The 20,734-nt window shown below is 36.9% G+C and overlaps 2 protein-coding genes across 3 annotated transcripts in view; one reads left to right on the forward strand and one right to left on the reverse strand.

Annotated features, from left to right (window-relative positions):
* Window positions 1–20,734, reverse strand: part of LOC141428284 (uncharacterized) — a 155,422-nt gene that overhangs the window by 127,157 nt on the left and 7,531 nt on the right. The window contains exons 3-4 of one of the 2 annotated variants that reach the window (XM_074088187.1): window positions 9,834–10,070; window positions 5,051–5,273 (exon numbers count right to left, since the gene is read on the reverse strand). In XM_074088187.1, coding sequence (XP_073944288.1) covers window positions 5,051–5,273; window positions 9,834–10,052 — 442 coding nt within the window. In that variant the 5' untranslated portion in view covers window positions 10,053–10,070. Of the gene's footprint in view, window positions 1–5,050; window positions 5,274–9,833; window positions 10,081–20,734 lie in introns of both variants that reach the window. The other variant, XM_074088198.1, reaches the window with a different exon arrangement.
* LOC141428276 (EF-hand domain-containing protein 1-like) overlaps window positions 11,881–20,734 on the forward strand; it is a 53,917-nt gene continuing 45,063 nt past the window's right edge. The window contains exons 1-3 of the mRNA XM_074088174.1: window positions 11,881–12,038; window positions 15,045–15,233; window positions 16,766–16,982. Of these exons, the coding sequence (XP_073944275.1) occupies window positions 15,046–15,233; window positions 16,766–16,982 (405 nt within the window). The 5' untranslated portion in view covers window positions 11,881–12,038; window position 15,045. The remainder of the gene's footprint in view (window positions 12,039–15,044; window positions 15,234–16,765; window positions 16,983–20,734) is intronic.

Raw genomic sequence — 20,734 nt, forward strand, 5'->3', positions numbered from 1 at the left:
ATATGTCAAAAAAATATGAATACGAATGGGATCCTGTGTAATGCACCGGACACTTGTCCGGTGACTTAGCCATACAACACCGCAAGTCCGGCAAAAAAACGGTCCGTTGTCCGGTGAAACAACGGTCGTCTACAAGCGGCCTAATTCATCTATTTTCATGTTAATTAGACGTCTACATTTCTTCTATCGAAGCGACAAACTATGAATGACGTAGGGTGAAGCACAATGACATTTTAAATGCAATTGCCTCTCCTTCAGAAACATTGTTTGCTCTTAAATTAACTGGTTTGTGTTTTGATATAAATTTTACAAACGGACGAAAATAGTGTTGTATTATAAATTATATATAAGTAAGGCTGGTAGTGTAGAATGACATATTTAGTTAATATGGCGTGAATAGGATTTTTTTATCCAGAAATTAATAATCTTCATATTTCGGAAATGAAAGCGATAATCAAATTGTACGCAGACAAAATCGCGGGCAACACTTAATTTCATAGTATAGTAAAGGATATAACAGTTAAAATTACCTGTAGGTTTCAGCCTAATTGAAACGGCTGTGGTTACGAGTGAACTGGACTATAAATAGTAGTAATAGTCTACCCGTGCCCACAACCGCTGCAATGATCCCGAAATATCGAATATACTGCCTGATTAAGTACTGGGAATGGTAGTAAAAGTTTGTAATAATTGCGAAAGATTTAAATTTATCTATGTTGTTGTGAAATAGTGCTTTTTATTAGTGAATAAGTACAATTCGGCTCTTCTAGAGATCACTTGTTTACTTCCTATATTATATACTAACGTACAAAAAAAGTACCAGTACTAGTTATTTGTAAAACAAGAGAGCAAAGTTGTTTTTTGTTGCGAGTATTGGTTTTGCATCCCGACTAAGCGAAGGATTCTATAATTAAATCACGAGCGTTAGCGAGTGATTTTAGGTTAGAATCCTGAGAGCAGCAAGGGATTCAAACACACGAGATGCAAAAAAACTTTGGTCTCGTGTCACACATACAATTTTTCACTTCAGCAGCGAGAACATGATTTAAATGTAACATAAGAATAAAACCACATAAACCTACCTGTTTACAATACAAACACATTTTTTTAAAGTAAAAACCGATTATTAAGAAACAAATAAAATAATCACATTTAAAACCATTAAGTACTCAAAGATTATACGAACAGTCGCGATTACATCTTTGAAAAGTCAACAGAAAGTTAAGAATGCCAAACATTGTTGAAAAGCGGTAAATAGAGAGGTTTTGAATTCGGAACGAAAAAGTGTCCAGTAGGTACCATCAGCCAATTAACCAAACAAGTTCCTATCAGCCAAACAAGTTCCTATCAAATTGATATGTCGCTAAAGTCGATCTCGAAGACGAAACGTCTATTGGCATTATTGTTTTATGACATGCAAACGATTATCAACTTTAGGGTGGTAGACCACATATTTGACTGATAGTAATTTGAACTAGAACTTCTTGTAAAATATGTCATACTTATTTTTTAATACTGCAAAAAGCCTCATTTTTGGGTCATTAAAAAGGTTGGACAATAAACGTATAACTTGTTATAAATGTTACCTTTAAAACTGTTTTTTTTTAAAAGATTTCAATTACATAAGTATACAGATTTGTTACACATTCATTCAATTTGACAAATATTTATTCCAACTGTAGAGGCAGTATACGGAATTCCTTTATAAAAAAATACCAGAGAAGCGGCTTCCGTGCACCGAGGTTGCATACTTTATTAAAAGAGCGGGAAAATTTACGATTTGGAAATATTTCTTTGTCATGGCATGTAATTTATTAGGTATCGATCGATATATTTTTAATACCATAAATTTAATTTAAGATTGTAATCAACACATTTGATCCTATCTCTCGCTTTTTTCGTGTTGAAGTGAAAGTGACAGATCAAAGTGAAGTTCACATATTTGGAATTCATTAAGTAGACCCAACACTGTCTTCAGCATTTAGATAAAAAAACCAGCGTGTCGTGGCCAAGAGCATAGGGTTCCGTAGCCATTACGAAAACATTAAGTTATATTTTTCTAAGGATTTCGTAATTTTATACGGAATCTTCCAAGTTTAGGTATATTTTATACCTTGGGCTGATATTTACTCATAAACTACTGATAATTCTCAAGCAAACATAGCCGTTATAGTTTTCCTTGAAACTTTGATATACTTACTACCATCCTGATTTTTTTTTAATTTTTCCACCCACTGGTTTAGATTTTAGAGGGGGGGGGGGAAGCTCGACTTTAATGAAAATTTGCACTTTGAAGTTGAATATTTCCCAAAGAAATCACTGAATCGAAAAATTATAATCGATAAAATATATTAAAAGACCTATCCAACGATATCCCACACTATAGGGTAGGATGAGAAAAAAAAATCACCCTCACTTTACGTCTATGGGAGGTACCATATATATTTTTTTTAATTTTTAATAAATATATCCGTGCAAAATTACAGATTTCTAGCACTGATAGTCCCTGAGCAAAGCCGCGGACGGACAGACAGACAGACAGACAGACATGGCGAAACTATAAGGGTTCCGTTTTTGCCATTTTGGCTCCGGAACCCTAAAAAGTTACTTTGTCTCACGGAGTAAGCAAAATGCGATTTTGCTCACTGATTTCTCATAGCAATACCTGCCTGTTTGAGGTGCTGAGGTGAAAATATCTTTATTAACTATTCATATTTAGTATATTAAAGCGTACGTGAGAGAGCTACTTAAAAGCATAATTCAATTATATTTTTATAATTAAAGCATTTCGTACTCAAAGAAGCCGTTACCGAAATCATTTTCAAGCAATATGCAGGCATGGTAATATCTTAAACCAACTTGAATATGATTTACATTGAAACCAACCTGACTCGCTTTGGGCTATGAATATGAAATATTACAGGCGACAGACACAGCTGTTACATAGATATAAATACCTACTGAATAATTTTACTCCCGCTCCAAATGTACCTACACGTAGGTATTTTAGCGTATGAGTAATTGCGCTTAATGAATGCGGAATTGCTTGAGCGTGCTTGAGCGAAGCTTATGGTGTTCTACCAATAAGTAAGCTTTTACAAGCACAGTGTAGGTACCTACTTAAAGTTGTTAAGAATTTTGAGTTTAATGTCCGTTCTATTCGTAATTTGAACTCGGTAGGTATGCAATAGTACATTATGTTTCAAGGGCGGTAAATAAGAAATTACAAACGAGAGTTTATTAAAAACCCGAATTCGAAGAGGATTTTAATGACTCTATGTTCGTAATTCAAGTACCTCCTGTGTGACATAACAATGTTTTTCATCACATTTATATAAATAAAATATAAAATTATATATTTATGAGACAAAAACATGACAGTATCGTTTGTTTGTTTACGGGTAAGCTGGCTATTGTTACATATCATACATATATAAGCCGACTCGCACTTGACCAATTTTACTAATTATTTGGACCCATCTCGCTTCTGTGGCACTTTTACTTACCAAGGAAATTAGTGCAATTGCTATAAAAAGTATTAAAATACTTTCACGATACCATTTCACATAAATAATGCCCGATTACATGAATCAATAGTGTTCAAAATCTAGCCTTTCAAAAATAGGTAGTAAAGTATTTGTATTGAATTTGATGAAATACGGAAATCGATCTACTAAAAAAATAAATTACCTCCTTAGTTCCAATTCCAATCTAAATTAGTAGAGATCCAAAGTATAAATTCCACCTATAGTTTAATTATGTTTGTTTTTAATAAAGATACATTTTGTTAAAAAAATAATTCAGCGTTTTTTTATAATAATATTTTTTTATTGTGATAATTTTATAGCAAATGTGAGGTAACAGCATTGGTGATTAATATAGCTGTAGATAGTATTGTTCGGATGGTAACTGGAACAGTCAGAGCGGTAGAATTGCGAGATGGAAAATACTTACAGTATAATATAAACCAGGGGTCGGCAACCTTTTGGCAGACATGGGCCACATAGTGAAAAAAATAGATAAAGGCGGGCCGCACTTGTAAGATAATTTTGTACCTAATAGATATCTACCTAGTTACCTATTGTAGGTAGGTACTATAAGAGATATTACAAAACCAAAACAGAGGTCTCGAGCCGCATGCGGCCCGCGGGCCGCGCGTTGCCGACCCCTGATATATAAACGGTTGTCGATCTCTAATAAATAGCAGTTGGTTTCACAGTACACAAATCATCGCCATTTTCGAGTAGTATTTGTACGGGCGTTATTTAATAAAAAAGAGATAAAGCCTGCCAAGTGCGAGTCAGGCCACGCGCAGTGTAGAGTTCCGTACCTACCTAACTACTAATATGCGGCAAACCATCTCAACTTTATCTCAACGGACAGACTGATGGACACGACAAACTATAAGGGTTCCTTAGTAGATCTACAGAAACCGTAAAAACCAGAAAAAAAGGTGAGCATCGAGGAGAAGGAGCGTCGAGCACGAGTAGCTTCGAGGTGACGCTCCATGTCTCGTGGCACGGAATTTGTTAATTACGCCGTCCGTTCGTCGCCGTACCACCGTGCCCTGACTGCCGCTCTAATTGAGTGAGCTACGTGAACGGGCGGTGAATTCACTTGAGCCAAATTTCATTGATATTCAGTTACAATTAACACCGGATACGTTGACTCGACGAGCATGACGTGGCGCTTACGACCGTAATCCCTTTTGCTGTACAAAAATCTTCTTTACGATTTGTTTATAAATTAAAAAGAAAGGTGACAAACGAGCCGATGCTTATAGAATAGTAAACAGCAACAACTACTTACCAGAAATTAGCTGATCGACATAAGTTAAACTGAGTCCGGACGGGCTCCGCTCCGCTTGCATATAGGAAGGTGGGTAATAGTGGGTATAATGACTAAGCAGCTTAAATTTACTTTAATAAGAAAATAAACATAGCTCACAGATCCTTAGTATCTGCCCTGGACTGTCTTGTATCCCATGCAACTTTCATCATCCACCTCAGTCTTAAAGGCCCTTAAGAGATTTTTCCCCACGATAGCTCACCTATTCCTCCAGTGACGAATATCGGTATGTCAGCAAGCTCGGCGGCCACGATGGTGCCGGCAACGGTGGTGGCGCCGTCGAGCCCGGCCGCCGCCACGGGGGCCAGGTCCCTCCGCGACGCCTTCACGGCGCCCTTTGTCCGTGCGAGGCGCTCAATCTGCTCCTTCGTCAGACCCACCGTTAATTGGCCCTTTAATATGGCCACAGTTGCTGGCACGGCACCCTGTTCAATGAATGTTATTGTTATTGTTGTACATCTCTATGTCAACTACAGTGAAACTCAGAAAAATATAAAAAAAGTTTATGTGTATGAAGGGATCACTCAAATATTCGAAATCGGGGTATACCTACTGCATCTTTATTTAAAATACGAACATCATTTCATTATACATGATATACTAAACTAAGTTAAAATTAGCATCGCATCGCATCGCATCGCATCGCATAGCATCGCATCGCATCGCCTCGCCTCGCCTCTCCTCGCATCGCATCGCATCGCATCGCATCGCATCGCATCGCATCGCATCGCATCGCATCGCATCGCATCGCATCGCAGTATCGCAAATGCTTACAGAGTAGTGGTGGTTGGCTTGTTCGTAATTTTTCCTTTGTTAGTAAGCAAATTTAAAAAGTTACAGCAGCGGACAATAATGGATTTTCATACAGTCATACTTCATGGCCTAGGCCAAGAAGTTATGTAGGGAGGTGGTAGTGAGCCATCAATGAGAAACTTCATGTCTCCATTTCATGACATTAACGCATACATTTCCGAGCATGTTTGAGAAAAATAATAATATATACTCATTGCGGAAGGTATTAACACTAAATGAATTAATGGTGTCTAAATGACATAAAAAAACTTATTCTTCATTATAAAACACTCGCTTGCTCTACAATTCATAATTACACTTTCCAACTTCTGAAAAATTCTTACGACTTCAACATTGTGTTTAATATTTGAACGCTCACTTTTTATTTTTACTCCAATTAGCAGAGTGAACCTCACCTTACATATTAATCGGGTTTGCTTTTTTTACTGCCACACCGTCAAATTACAACGCCTTCTGCTTTATTTTTGCGTATTTTCAACCCCTGACCTTAAAAGTTAATAGCTGTCTGTGTCAGTGTGTTGGAAGCGTAGCTGGGGACCGATTTTTTTAAATAACCTATTAGAAAATAATTTTAGGAAGTGGTGAACAATGTGCTGAATTTGAAATCAAATTGTCTTTAAAAATTACATCTAATTACTTAATCTTAACTAGTCAAAATTTCAATTTTACCTTATATTATCCAATAAATATGAATATTTTTGAACGATTTGATTTTAAAACCGGCTGGTTTTGTCGCTCAGTGAGTTTTTTGTTAGAAAATTTTAAAAGTATGCTAGTAAATGAGTATGAGACCCTGGAATCCTTATGAACTGCGGTTGAATTCCAAATTGAGCCATATCCATTGTCTGTTAAGTCATAGATATCGGGCTAGGTGAGGACCCATTCAGACGAGCAAAGTTTGTTACAACAATCGCATTTATTTATTACCTATCACCTTGAAAGCAGGCCGTGGGTTCCGATCGAGTTTCTCTTTAATTTTTACAAGGCTTCCATTAATTTGGAATGTTTGAATGTATATTCGGATCAAATATTGCAAGTGAACTTTCACCCACTTCGATCGGATTTAACATGAAATTTGGCATAAGTACTTATGTGAAATTTTAGTCGGTAGACTAAGATCGTCTCGCAGGAGGGAACTCCTCAGTAAGTTGTTATGTAATGTATGGCACAGACACGAAATTTTATATTTATGTTTATTGTCGATGACAACGCGCTTAATGATAGACACAACTTGATTCTGCAGCCAGGGGCCGTCTTTCTGAGGGAATGATTGAAAGCACAAACACGAAACCTTGTTTGTACCTATGCGTTCAGTTTTGATGGCAATAGGTACATTAACGAATAGGTACATGACACTGGCTTCATGACACATGAACTAGGTAGCTGTTGTGACTGTTTGTTACCGATGCTACAGCATTAACAACAGTTACGAGTTATCTCCTTATATCTTGTAATAGGTAAATAACTACATCTACACAAGTGAATCTCGTTTTTGAACTGATAGTCAACTTTGATCCACTAACAGACGGAACTTTATTTTAGTTTCGCCTGCGGCTTTACCGCTTCCTTTCGATTAGCCGTGAAAAGGAAAGCTCAATGTTTATTATGAGCGCAATGGAAAAGTCACGGCCGAATAATCCTCTTAACTTAAAGTGAACCGCGTCATAGAATAGATAATAAATAGTACAAGCAGGGAAAGTTATTGCGAGTATTTATTTAAAGTTTAGGTGTACATAGAATGTTATCGCTTTATAGTCTAAGATCCGTTTATGAACGACCTTCACCGAACTGGTTAATGGATGAAAAGTATTTTATATTCAATTAAATATTTTATAGTCAATAAATATATTGCAAATGGCTTGCCTAAAAAAATCTAGTCAGAAGTAAAAAAAAAACTACAACCGTCATGCAAATTCGAACCAGATTGTTTGTAGCTAGGTAACCCTAAACCATCATGCATGTTTGCATTGAAATAGCGCATACCTATGCGATATAAGATTAATTTAATACACAAATGGGTGAAAAAAAAACTAGAATTGATTTAAACCTGCCAACCCGTAGTTAGTCATGCCACGAGAAAAATAGAAAACCCAACGTTTATACAGTTTATAGGCTTCATACTTTCGATAGGTATTAACATTTATTCGTGAAATTCAATACAAATATATGAATTAAACAAAAGGACTTTTTAATTATTTTTTTTTACTTCTGACTGCAATTTCTTAGGCAACCCACTTGCAATATATTTATTAGCATATTTAGGGGTGTTTCACCACCCATTGATTAGTGTTAACTGACGGTTAAATGTGATGCCGTCTCTATTTGTTTTGTTCGAATAGATGGAGACTGCATCACAATTAACCGTCAGTTAACAGTAACCAATGGGTGGTAAAACAGCCCCTTGGTTTAATATAAAATACTTTTCATCCATTAACCAGTTTGGTGAAGGTGGTTCTAAAACGGATCTTCTACTATTAGTTGAGCGCGTGGGTTCACGCTGCGGTGTATCGAAGTTAGGAGCTAAACTTGGACGTAGGCGTGATGCAATTTAATATACGTACCTACCTATAATAAAGTCAAAGTACAACAACAACAAGTAGGCTTGTGGGGAAACTCGACGTTTCATTGCTTTAGTCAGTGTACATAATTTAATTAAGTACGTACGTAGTAGGTACTGACTTAGAATTGTATGTATTAAGGTACTAAATATTAGGAATAACATATTTTATAATTCTAATTCAATTTCTTAAAAGTTTTATTTAACTAAGTACAGACAAACATAGTCTAAGAAAATAATACATTAACCGTTAAAAATAAGTGAGCCTCCTCCCTTATTGATAAATAACTCGAACACATACATAGGTACTCGTACATCATGAAGTCGGTACTTTGAATTGAAATAGATGCACGCAAGTCACTTTGATTGAAGAGAGCTCTGTACGTTTAAAGTTACTTTGAAGTAAAATCTACTCATGCAAAGTTCACTTAAGTACGTTAGTCACTTAGAATTTTTTTAACAAAAAAGTAAAACCGAGTCAACAAAAAAAATAACAAAAAATGGAACCGACTACAAAACCCTTGAAAATATTTTTCTAGGTAAGTAGGTACGTACTAGCTCGAAGTCGGTGACTCAGCACGAGCCAGCAGGAGTGGGACAATTCACAATAGTCGTCTACCTCACCTACATACTATGGGTTTCAATCCCTCCTGCTGGGTCGTGCTGAGTCACCGACTTCGAGCTAGTACGTACCTAGTTACCTAGAAAAATATTTTCAAGGGTTTTGTAGTCGGTTCCATTTTTTGTTATTTTTTCATTTTTTTGGAGTCGGTTTTACTTTTTTGTTAAACATTTTCTTTATTTCTTACTTTTTAGTGAGTCGTAGCCAAAGAACATCTCACAACGATTCCATTAAGCCCAAACACGACTTAGTTACGTTATTTTATAACAGAGTTCCGTTACCTACCTTCTGGCTTCAGCATCAGATCAGTTCGAAAGAATCATTAACTTAAAGCTTCTTCTTAGTCGCTTATCTAGGTAAGTATATTAATCATGATAATTTAAATATAACCCGTGAAATACTAGTTATTGATAGTAGTAGTTCCGTTGGTCAAATCTGATCTTCATCATCAGTTCCACTTCACCAAATTATGATTTGCAAGAGCAAATGCACGAGTTACTGCTAAATATATCCAAATTACTATAGGTGTCCCTACAATATTTGAAGAGTTCCCTCGATTTCCTTAAGATTCGATCATCAGATCCTAATTTACTGCTTATTGGGACCTAATTGAAAGCATTCCTAGACGAACTCAAAAAAAAATTTCAAATCGGTTCATAAATGACGGAGTTCTGAGGTAACAAACATTAAAAAAAAACAACCTAATTAATAACCTCCTCCTTTTTTTTGAAGTCGGTTAAAAATACTGGCTAGATTAGTGCATTCAAAAGTCATAGAAACAAAATACCACAAACGGGACTTATCACGCTATTATTACACGAGTAATATTTACCTCGACGTTTCGGCAACGTTACAGTTGCCGTGGTCACGAGTAGACACATAAACATAGAAACGTTCGTTATAGACATAGAAACGTTTGTTATGGAAGCATTTGAAGGACACCTAATTCAAAAAAGGTGATCTCTAAGTACAAAAATAAGGAAATTTAATTACCTTTTCTCTGATAATATTTTCAACGGCCAGGGCTGTATCGAGATTTTGTGGGTAGGGCATGCCGTGAGTGATGATGGTGGATTCCAGAGCGACCAGAGGCTTCCCCGACACCTTGGCATCCTGCACTTCTTCAGAAAATGCCAGCGCGCGAGAAAACTGCCTCCATCCGAGATTCACTGTCGCGCGACCACGACACATAACGTTGCGTAAGTACGCCATTATGAGTACAGATGATATCTGAAACAAACTAATATGTTTAAATTTAATGGCTTTATACAGGGCTTCAAATACCGGTAAAAAATTGGTAACGTTACCTCTGTCAAACAGATTTAACGTTAAATCGTAATAATGTATCAAGCAATGTACCAAACTTTTCTCAATACCATGGTTCTATCTAAGATAACGCACGTTGAGAAATTGTGCCGATTCGACGAGAATTTTACACTTGCAAACGTTGTCAGTGAAAAGAAAAGGCCTGTCATTTGCTGGCGAAAGATTAAGTATTTACCCTGTTGATTATGATAAACATAATATCTAGTATGTATGTTTAAAAAACACACTTTTTAAAACACCGGCAGATGCCACGCAATATTTTGAATGAAAATGCTCAAATTGCCCTGTGAAAGCTCAAGCGTAGGTATCTACAGGGTATCTACCAGCGAGAACGTACGTTAATAAAGGATTCAGTTCCTAAGGAGCCTTTCCGAAACAGAACTCGGGAGCTTAATTGGAATCGTAATCGATTTCTTGCTATATGCTCTGCGGTTCAGGAATGAGTTCATATTTACGAGAGTAAAATTATGTCTGTGAGTGTTTTAGCAAATGAATAACTTGTACAAACTTTTTACGTTGGTGGAACCAAAATAGTCTTGGTTTTACCATTGATAAAAAGTGGTCCTAGACTGTTGGCCTCTTGGAGATGCTCCGAGTCATGCGACAAGCTACGGAGAGAGCTATGCTCGGAATTTCTTTGCGCGATAGAAGATAAATGTTGGGGGCGTTTACTTTAGTCCTCGAGTGGAGAATACGAACCTCACTAGGAGAACTGAGGACATCGCAAGATTTTCGCGCGGGTGGATACAAGTGGAGAGTTGTCATTCATTGTGGCAAAGATTGTGGCCTTCTACATAATAGTAGGCGTTTGTTCAACAGTGAACGTCGCAGAATTTGAGAGTTTATGAGTTCTTTCTATTTTTACATATACCTATTATAGGTACCGTGTGGGTAATAAAAACTATAATTTTAGAGTTATGAGAAAGCGGGCTTAAATTTTACTTACTGTTTTTTTTTTGAGAATTACAACCCTTTTTTTCTGTAGGTACTTTGGCTTTTATAGCCCTTGATCATTTTGCAATGCCAGATGCCATCGCATTAAGTAACTACTACTTACTAAGTAAATAATAGTTATAAATACTCGACTAATGGTCATTGTAACTTCGCCGTTTAGCTGAACTGCGCGCGCCGCGAACTTTTTAGGGTTCCGGAGCCAAAATGGCAAAAACGGAACCCTTATAGTTTCGCCATGTCTGTCTGTCTGTCTGTCCGTCCGCGGCTTTGCTCAGTGACTACCAATGCTAAAAAGCTGTAATTTTGCACGGATATATATAAACTATGCCGACAAAATGGTACCTACAATAAAAAAAATGTAGGGTACCTCCCATAGACGTAAAGTGGGGGTGACTTTTTTTCTTATCCAACCCTATTGTGTGGGGTATCGTTGCGTAGGTATTTTAAAACCATGGGTTTGCTAAGACAATTTTTCGATTCAGTGACATGTTTGCGAAATATTCAACTTTAAAGTGCAAATTTTCATTAGAATCGACTGCCCGCTACTTACTTATTTTTTTCGTAATGGCTACGGAACCCTATTTTAGGCGTGTCCGACACGCTCTTGGCCGGTTTTATAAAAAGAAAAATATGGAAAAAGTATACCCCATTTAAAATCGGGTTTATTGAATAAAAAAGTTCGTATTGATTATTTTGCATGCAACGAAGAGGTGGCATGCCCCAGGAAACGAAACAGTTCAGAAACGTCCCAGTGAACGCGTCCGGGGTTGCCCAGCGACGGTGTTTGCCCAGTCTTATTGTTTATTGATTTGGAAGAATCGTTTTATTTCTATTGTTGTAAATAGTTTGTGCATGTTTGCTTTATTTTGGGATAGTTGCTAATTTCATCGTTTTCCAGCCGAGATTTCTACGAACAATGTAAGTTATCATAAATGCTATACCACGCAATGCATCCAATGATTTACACGTGTTGCTTTGATGTCTATTTTTCCTTCATGTTTTTAAATTATCAATGAGGATTCAGGGCCAAGTTCACTCGAAGGAGATAGCTTCAAACTTACACGTCGTTCTCAGCCTTCAATGCACCTGTTTTTTCTCACACATAAATATTTCCACCTGATTTTCTTTCTTTAGGTTGCCACTTTAAAATGGACAGCCTTATCTGGTGCATGGGCGTTGGGCGTTCTAACGATGTTTTTGTAACAATTGCGATGTTGTAATGCAATATGCAATATGCAAGGCTTGCCTAACTAATACACCGTGATTTTTTATCCGTTAACTTCAGCAGACGATTCAGTTCATTGATATGAACTACCTGGGCCCAATTGCATAATAAAGTACAAGCTAATAGTATTAGTGAATTTCAATACAAAATCGCTAATAATATTAGCTTGTACTTTGTTATGCAATCGGGCCTGATAATTCAATTTTTCGAGAAAATTAAAAAAAAAATTTTTTAAAAAGAATGCAAAGCTTTTTTCTTCCATAAAATAGCTTCACATTAATTGTTAATTGTTATGAGATTGTTATTATAAATTGTAAAATAAACAAACATGGCAAGTGACATTAACGTGACACAAAAGAGAGACATCAAAAAAATCCACATAGGTATTATTTAACTTTCTTTTGCTAAATATGTATGAATTAAACACAGATTAGTTACGGACTTGAAAATAAATTACATATTAAGGACCTTTAAGCTGTTTTACGGCTAATAATTAATTATCTCGACTCTTGATTATCTTTTAAACAGTAAGAGTTAGGCCAATACAGTCTTAGAGAAGTTAGCTTCAGTTGACCTATACCCTTAAAGTTAACGGGTGACAAATGGAACTCAGTTCGGTGCTTCGCTATTCTGTCCGTCACACTCAGGGCTTGTATCTCAAGAATCGAAATACAATATAGGTAACATTATAATTTTTAGTTTTTTTTTACTGAAAATTTTATCGGTCTCACTGTATTTTATTATGTAATTTTTTTAATGTATGATGACCAAATGGTCCCAAAGGAAGACCAGCGCCGTTCGCAAGACCGGTAGATTGCTGATTTGGGACCATTTCGTGACATCCATAAAACATAATGTTATATTTTTCTTTATTTATTTTTATCCATTGTTCTTATGTTTGTCACGAATAAATGTTTTTTTCTTTCTTTCTTTAAGAATCGAATATGAATAAATTATAGTTGCGAATATGATTGGTTGTGTTACCTACATATGTATGTTTGTTTAGTTGATAAGTTTTCATGCTTAAAGGCGTCAACTGATTGTGATAAAATTTTGTATGGAGATAGTTTATAAGACCCTGAGAAAGATAGGATATTTTTATCGCAGAAAACTGTATCGCTCCCACACGCCCTTATTAAAATAGAAAATCAAGGTGAATCCCAACCAACCAATTTAAAGATTTAGCACTAACTCAAGCACAGGCATCATGCCAACTAATTTCCGAACGTAAAAACTGCCGTTTTGGACCGGCACAAGGCGATGCAGCGTCAACCTACCAAATTCTGTTCTGTTTTACAGAACTAAAAAAAATAGAAATCAGAAGACTAGAAATACAGACCCGACTCGCGTTCGGTATTGGCGAGCAGAGCACCTTAGTTGTATTATTGTCCGGGTAGCAAAAAAATATCTTGGTCTGTAAAACGCCTTCATCGCTATAAGCCATACTTAGTTAGTAGACGGAATGACTTGGCTGTAAAACGACGTAATGTTTTAGTAGCTGAATGGTCTGGTCTGGACTTGTAAATCTATTTAATACAAACAAGACCTTACACAATTGAGTCATTTTGCCTGCTTGTGCATTTCACGACCTAGACAGCCTAGACGTTTTGCAAAGTAAGTCTTCCTGAAACTAAGACGATTTTGTAACCATGGCATTGTTATAAACAAGTTATTTTGCATACCTACTTGGTCAGTGTACTACTGAGACGTTTTGAATGCCAAGGCTAAATGCAAGTAAGGCCTTCAGTACCGAACCCCCCGTGTCGGCTACAATGCCCAGTCAGCAACGACGTGAAGCATAACGGAAAAATTGGTTTTCACTTCTCATGCTCTTAAAATACTATACTTTAGTCTCTGCATATCGGGACTCAAGCTCCTTAATAATCTCTAGGGATTAAAGTATTTTTTTAATTTACTTTGGTAACTCCTGAACAGCCAAACACGGTGTTTGTGAATGGAGGATTATCGCCATTTTTAGTGATTGTGTATTAGGGTGTAGAAATAACCTCAAAATGACAACTGTGCAAAAATATTTTAAAAACACGATTTAATTTCGTGAACCAATTAATGATTACGAATATATGAATCTATATAATTATTAAGGATGTTATTATGCATAGTCCAATTAGTTTTTAAATAGTTTTCAATTTTGAATCTGGTGGCTAAATATGCAAGCATTTAAATCGACACTTAAAAAAAATAAAAGTAAAGAAAAAACCGCGGAACAAATTATTTTGCAATTTTTGCTATTTGAATTTTGAACGGATGTCCATTAGATTAGTATGTATGTATGTATGTAAACTCTTTATTGTACAAAAGAAAATAAACAAAACACAATTGACAAACTTTGAGATACTTGTACAAAGGCGGGCGGAGGCGGAGGCGGTAGATTAGTCGTATTTAGTGTACATTTTTAAAAAGTTATTAGTAATTTTGAACAGGACATCATTTGTTTTCTTCGCATTCAAAGTGAAAAGTAGTGTTTAACGCCAGTCTAAACAACCGTAATGACCTAATGACACTCGAACTATACGTGTCATTATGGCTTGTTTTAGTTCCTTGTTGAACAATCTACTATTAAACGTACTTCTTGGTAACGAAATTAATTAAATCGGATATGAGGTCCTAAATTAAGAATACTGGTTCGATTAAATTTAATTGTTGATTATACTATTTAAGTAAGTTTGAATTTTATATAGAATGGCGTGGGGGTTACCAAAGCTTCCGGGGCTGACGTTCTCGGACCCAACTAAGACGCAATTCCACATGCGGAGCTCGCTGCGCTACTACCAGGGGCACCGGTTCCCGGACACGCTGGTGCGCGGACCTGGCGGCGCCGCCACCGATGTCGATAGCAACGCCTTCGCACTGCCTGACGACTCGGTCAAGTAACTATACTCCTAAAACTGCTATTTCCCGTCGAAACAGATCTTACATGTCAAATCGACCATAGCGGTCGATGGACAATTTCAAAAATAAGCACTATAGAACCATTTCTTTGCTGGACCTTAGAACTTTCTCGATTTTGCTTTTCAAGCAAGCAATGCCACTATGATAATTTGTGTAAAAGGGTTTCACAGTAGGACCTCAATTCATTTGGTTTGATAGTAATACTTAGAAAGCTGATGACTCACGAAATACTCGTAAATGTTTTCCTTGAAATTCCGTTGTTTTCATTCATGTTGATTCAAAAAAAATTGTGTAATGGTTTTAAAATGCTTCGCGTGTTGGATTCCTACTTTAACTCATTATTAAGTTTTGAAATAAGTTTTACACTTAGGTATTATACAGTTAGATATGTATGTTAACATGGCGTCTTGGCACAATAGCGCGAGATCCGATTATGACACTCCCATCGCTAGCCCAAAAATGTACCATCCAGTCTCGAGTACAAACAAGCAAGAAGGGTGGAAAATCTCTATTGCCTTATATGAAGTGGGATTTGATTTATCAACTGAAAACAGAAACAGTCATAATGATCGTATATTGCAAAACTTACAACACGCAGATGGAAGCGATCAATCAATCATGATACAGAGCGGTACGAGATGTGAATTTCAACGAATTTGATTGCTCAACTCGGCACGTCTCTGTTCCAGTCCCAGTGCAGCCTGAAATGCACGTGCCTATAAAATAGACGCTGCAGACCCAGTCAGATTGAATCTCGAATGATTATGAACAATGGGCGTCCTTGCCCCTTGTTTTGTTTCAAATATATTTATTTATTTCTTCTTTGCCTAGTGACACATTATAAACATTTCTGTGTGTTGTAAAATAGGCCAATTTTAGTTTTTTTATAAGTCACGCAGTTGAATTTTAATTACTTTTTAAATAGGGTAAATATTAATTAAAAAGGAACAATTGAGGTTACACTAAACTATCCTAAAAATAAATTAACTATATATACAGTTCGCCCAAGTCTTGTCCCTGAGGAAGAGTGCCCATAAGGCTGGCTGCATTTCCGCGCTGGATCGTGATTCCAATACGTTGGGCGAGAAATGCACCAGCCCTATGGTCATTGGTAATTTCGAATTATTTTTCCATGTAGCAGGCTAAATAGAATCGATTTAGGGTAAACGTGGGCTCATCAATGTATTTGTACCATATGTACACATGAATTTAGATTAGACGTTACCCCACCGCTTTGTATCATGAATCATGATCAGCATTCCAAGCATAGCGAATTCCAGTTTGAGTTCATCCTATCTATTGCTCTATCCTACTTTTGAAGTACCTAAGTTGTCCGATGTAGGTAGTAGCCGACAGCGAATGCTCATCTCTTAGAATTCATTTAAATTTGAGCGTCACTAGTGACACTTCTGAGTACCTACTAACTATTTTAAGCTAGCATGAGTTGGAGGTACTGCTTTATTTATTTATTCATTTAACTATTAATGGTGCTTTGAACGTTTGCTTACAGCTACGACCCGTCGCTGACGTACGGGCGTGTGAAGCAGCCAGCGCTGCCGGCCGTGGTCCCGCACTGGGTGCACTACGACAAGCGCTGTCTCAACTTCACCGCCTTCTTCAAGCAGCCCGTCTATGAAAACCCTGACGAAAGCTACCGCGTGCGCGTCGTAAATATCGTCTACTTCATCGAAGATGACACCATCACAGTCATGGAGCCACGCGTAAAAGTACATACCTTATATTCCTTCATAATCAACTAGCTTTGCTCCGGAGTTTCGCTCCCGTAAAATAACAAAAATATGGTTAGTTCTCTATACCGTAGAAATTTTAGCAAAACTCCCCCTTAGTAAACCTCTTAATGATCCTAAAGGAATATTACTTTCAAATTTTAAGTCTCTGGGTCTAATGGGCTGTCATTACATTACATTATTTGCCATCAAATTAGAATCGTAGTGAAAACACAAGTACAGAACTACTCATTAGGTACAGGCTTTAAGTAAATAAGTAAACACTTTTAAATATTTATAACGATCTGGCGCGGCGAATATATCGCTCCAGTTTTAACTACTAAACATTCCTTACTTCAAAATAAACATCAAAACGAAACATTTGAATTGGGGTGTTGTAGAGTACCTACTTATGTAACCATTATACAATTTAAATGTTGCTTCCGATTAGGTAACTACTAGGAGAAATGAATCTATCGGGACTTGCTTTTTCCCGGAAAACGACCTCTAATCCAGCCAAATGGCTCATTCATATACTTACATGATAATATAATGACGGACGTAATTGCTCCTGCCCGGTGCTGTCCTTGGCAAATACCTCTATTTCCGGCCCGAGGAATTATCAGGCCGAACGCGGAGTGATCGACGGTGTAAATAAATATCCAAACATAAATCGTTCGTATAATTCGCTGGCTGCGTTGATTAAATTTTCACCGCCCTACTCTGATTCATTGAAAATTTGCGGTGTAATACTGACCCTAACTGTAAAATACTGCCGGTACGATGCGGGCAATAATTGTAGATATTGTCCCATTTACCACTTGGTATTCTTAGCGGGCTTTGTGGTGTGGGCTACATGTTGGGTCAGGAATGAACGAACTATAGCGACAAAATATGTTTGGGAACTACTCGGAAATAGGTTCCTGTTTTACGAGGCATTATTACTTTCACGAGCTCAGGGCGGGCGCCGGGCGCCGGGCGGCGGTCGGCTGCTTCGTTCGTAATTATAGCCGCCGCGTCCGTCCGTGCTGCGCGCACCGCCCGTGCCTGCACAACCTCCCACTAATTAATACAACTTCTGCTTGCGTGAAGGTGTCAGTAAGCATTCCACAAATATAATAGGTCACAATATCATTGTCCCTGTTTTAAACTTAATGACCAGATGCAATGATTTAAAAAGTAAATAAATCGCAAATCCACCCTTTTTTAAAACACTACTAGGTACAGAACATTGCAAATAAAGCAAGTTCGGCAAAATTATTAATAAATGTTCGTTTGGTGTCATCAGATGAAATTTCTCTTTACCGGTCATGTGTTATCGCTAAATATGACAAAATATAGGACTAGGTACCTATCGGTAGATATACACGGTATCATTAACCTAATCCGGGATATTTCGGTATATATGTTTGTCAAATCACCCCTACTCACTACTCTACTCACTCAATGTTGTTACGATTCTTTTATTTATCGTTGACAAATGTTTCCATACATTGATCGATGTTCAAGTGTTAGGTACCGCGTTAAAGGCGTGACTACAATTTTAATCCAAATATAATTCAGATGAAAAACCTTTGCAGGAGTATTCAGTCCAACTAACCATATAACCAACTGAATTATTCCAAAATTTTAAGACATTCTGTATATGCAATAGAAGTGAAATAAGGCTTGTCATTATTATGAGCAGTCTCTTATGGCAAATGGCACTGCAATATGATGAATGGAGAACTAAGCTGTAAGTAATGAAGTATTTTTAGCAAATGGGGGACCATCCCATTATAAAGTCGGCTGTGCATCCTTTCGAGTCTCGACGCGCCGCGGTTGCGTTGGACGTGTCGCCGCCCGGAGCGCTTTTCGATTCCATTCTCTTTATCATTCCCAGACTGTTGCGAAAAAATGCGCCATTAATCTTCAGCAGTAACGAGACGAACAATGCTGCCAGCGCGCGGCACTCTTACTCAACCATAGCAGTTTTAGTTAAATTCTTCCCATTTGGATTTGTACTATAACATTAAGTTATTTTTCGCAGTGTTTGTGACACGTATTCTTAAAAAGTTTTTCTGATCATATATTTATTTCGTTATTTTTTTTTTATCTTAGTTGTCTATTTTTACTACATGTGAAGAATTAAATGTGGATAGGTTAGGATATAAACATGATCAAAGGTTCTTATATCTGTAGCGTAGGTATGTAGGCACGGTCAAGGACTTTTATTCATGAGCCACCATAGAACCATTCCACAGTAAATTTCATAGTGACATCGCATTAATTAACAAGGAAAATCGTAATTACTTTTCCTTTCAAAATATATAGCGCCTCTGGTGAATTTCCTGGTATTTAGTAAGTTTTTAGTCAGGTATAAAAGTATTTGCAACAAACACACAAAACTTAAAACAAAACAATAAATGTAAAAATTAAATTTATAAGTACAAACTTTTACTATTAATTAATTCGAAGCTCGGTCGGTTTTCCATTCCGATGTTCATTATGAAAATGGATTTCCGTATGGCTTGCATAGTATACGAATATATCGCTGAGTGAATGCAAAAGTGGCATAAGTAAAAATATTAAATAACTTAGTAATGGGCTGTTACAGTCCATCACTAGTTAGTTAGGTATATTAAGATTTTGACACTTGCCACTTTTGCATTCATCCTGCGATAAGTATACTGTTATAACTATGGTCGACGCCATAATTCGTGAGACTAAATTGTCAATTCATTGTGCTCAAGTGTTGCCACAGTCAGGGTAGTGCTGTTCGTGTCGATATAATAAAACATTACGGCATTGGCTTCTAGTTTAATAATTTACTTTGCAATGTAAGATATCTTTGTAAGAAGTGCAAATAAGAACCAACGACAATTATTTCATTTATTGTTTTGATTGGCCTCACCTTAAATCCGCTTATTTATTTTATATGCGCATGATATCATTGCCGTCCCCAAGTGCGCAGTGCGCTAACTGAAGTAATAGTTTCATCAACTTCAGAAGAGACAATTTTGTCATTAATGTGTTTTGGATTGGCCTCTACGAAATTCTAAAATCGAAGTTCGTATCGTACCGCGCTCTCATCTCGTATTAAATCCCCAACGTCGCAGTGCGGCAACTACGAAGTAATAGTTTCATCACTTCGTAGTATTATAGGGCCATTTTGCACCGGCGTTGTGTCGCATTCGTCGATTTTTCACTTTGAATCGTAATGGACCTTAAGCCTATGAAACGATTCACGGATCGTATCGCATGCTCTTGAATCGATCTCAATTTATAAACCTAATAAATACTACTTATAAAAAATAATATTTACCAGTTTTTCTTCCCTTGTCCAAAGTACTTCCGAATTCCCACCCTAATACTTAAGAACCTTACAAAAACAAGTAGGTATTTAGTAGTTCATCTATTCTAAAGATCTCGTTTTTCTCCATGAAATTGACAATTGCAACAACAATTATCCCGACATTGTACAAAAAAAAGCCACTTAGCACACCATTTAGTCGAATCGACACTGAATATCGATATCGGCTACATCGCTATTTAATTTCGTCGAACCCTGGTAACCCTGTAACTGTCATTGGCTTGTCAATTTAGTCTCACGAATTATGGCGTCGACTATATAAGTACAATTTATTTAATGCATGATGCAAAACACAGAGAAGTGCTAGCAGCTTAGATCAGTCTTGTTAAGCTGAAGCTGAAGCAGAACGAGCAAATGAGCACGCATTTGTCTGCGCTTGAATGCGAGCGCCGGCCGGCTA

Source organism: Choristoneura fumiferana, chromosome Z, assembly GCF_025370935.1.
Source record: "Choristoneura fumiferana chromosome Z, NRCan_CFum_1, whole genome shotgun sequence".
Lineage (NCBI taxonomy): Eukaryota > Metazoa > Arthropoda > Insecta > Lepidoptera > Tortricidae > Choristoneura > Choristoneura fumiferana.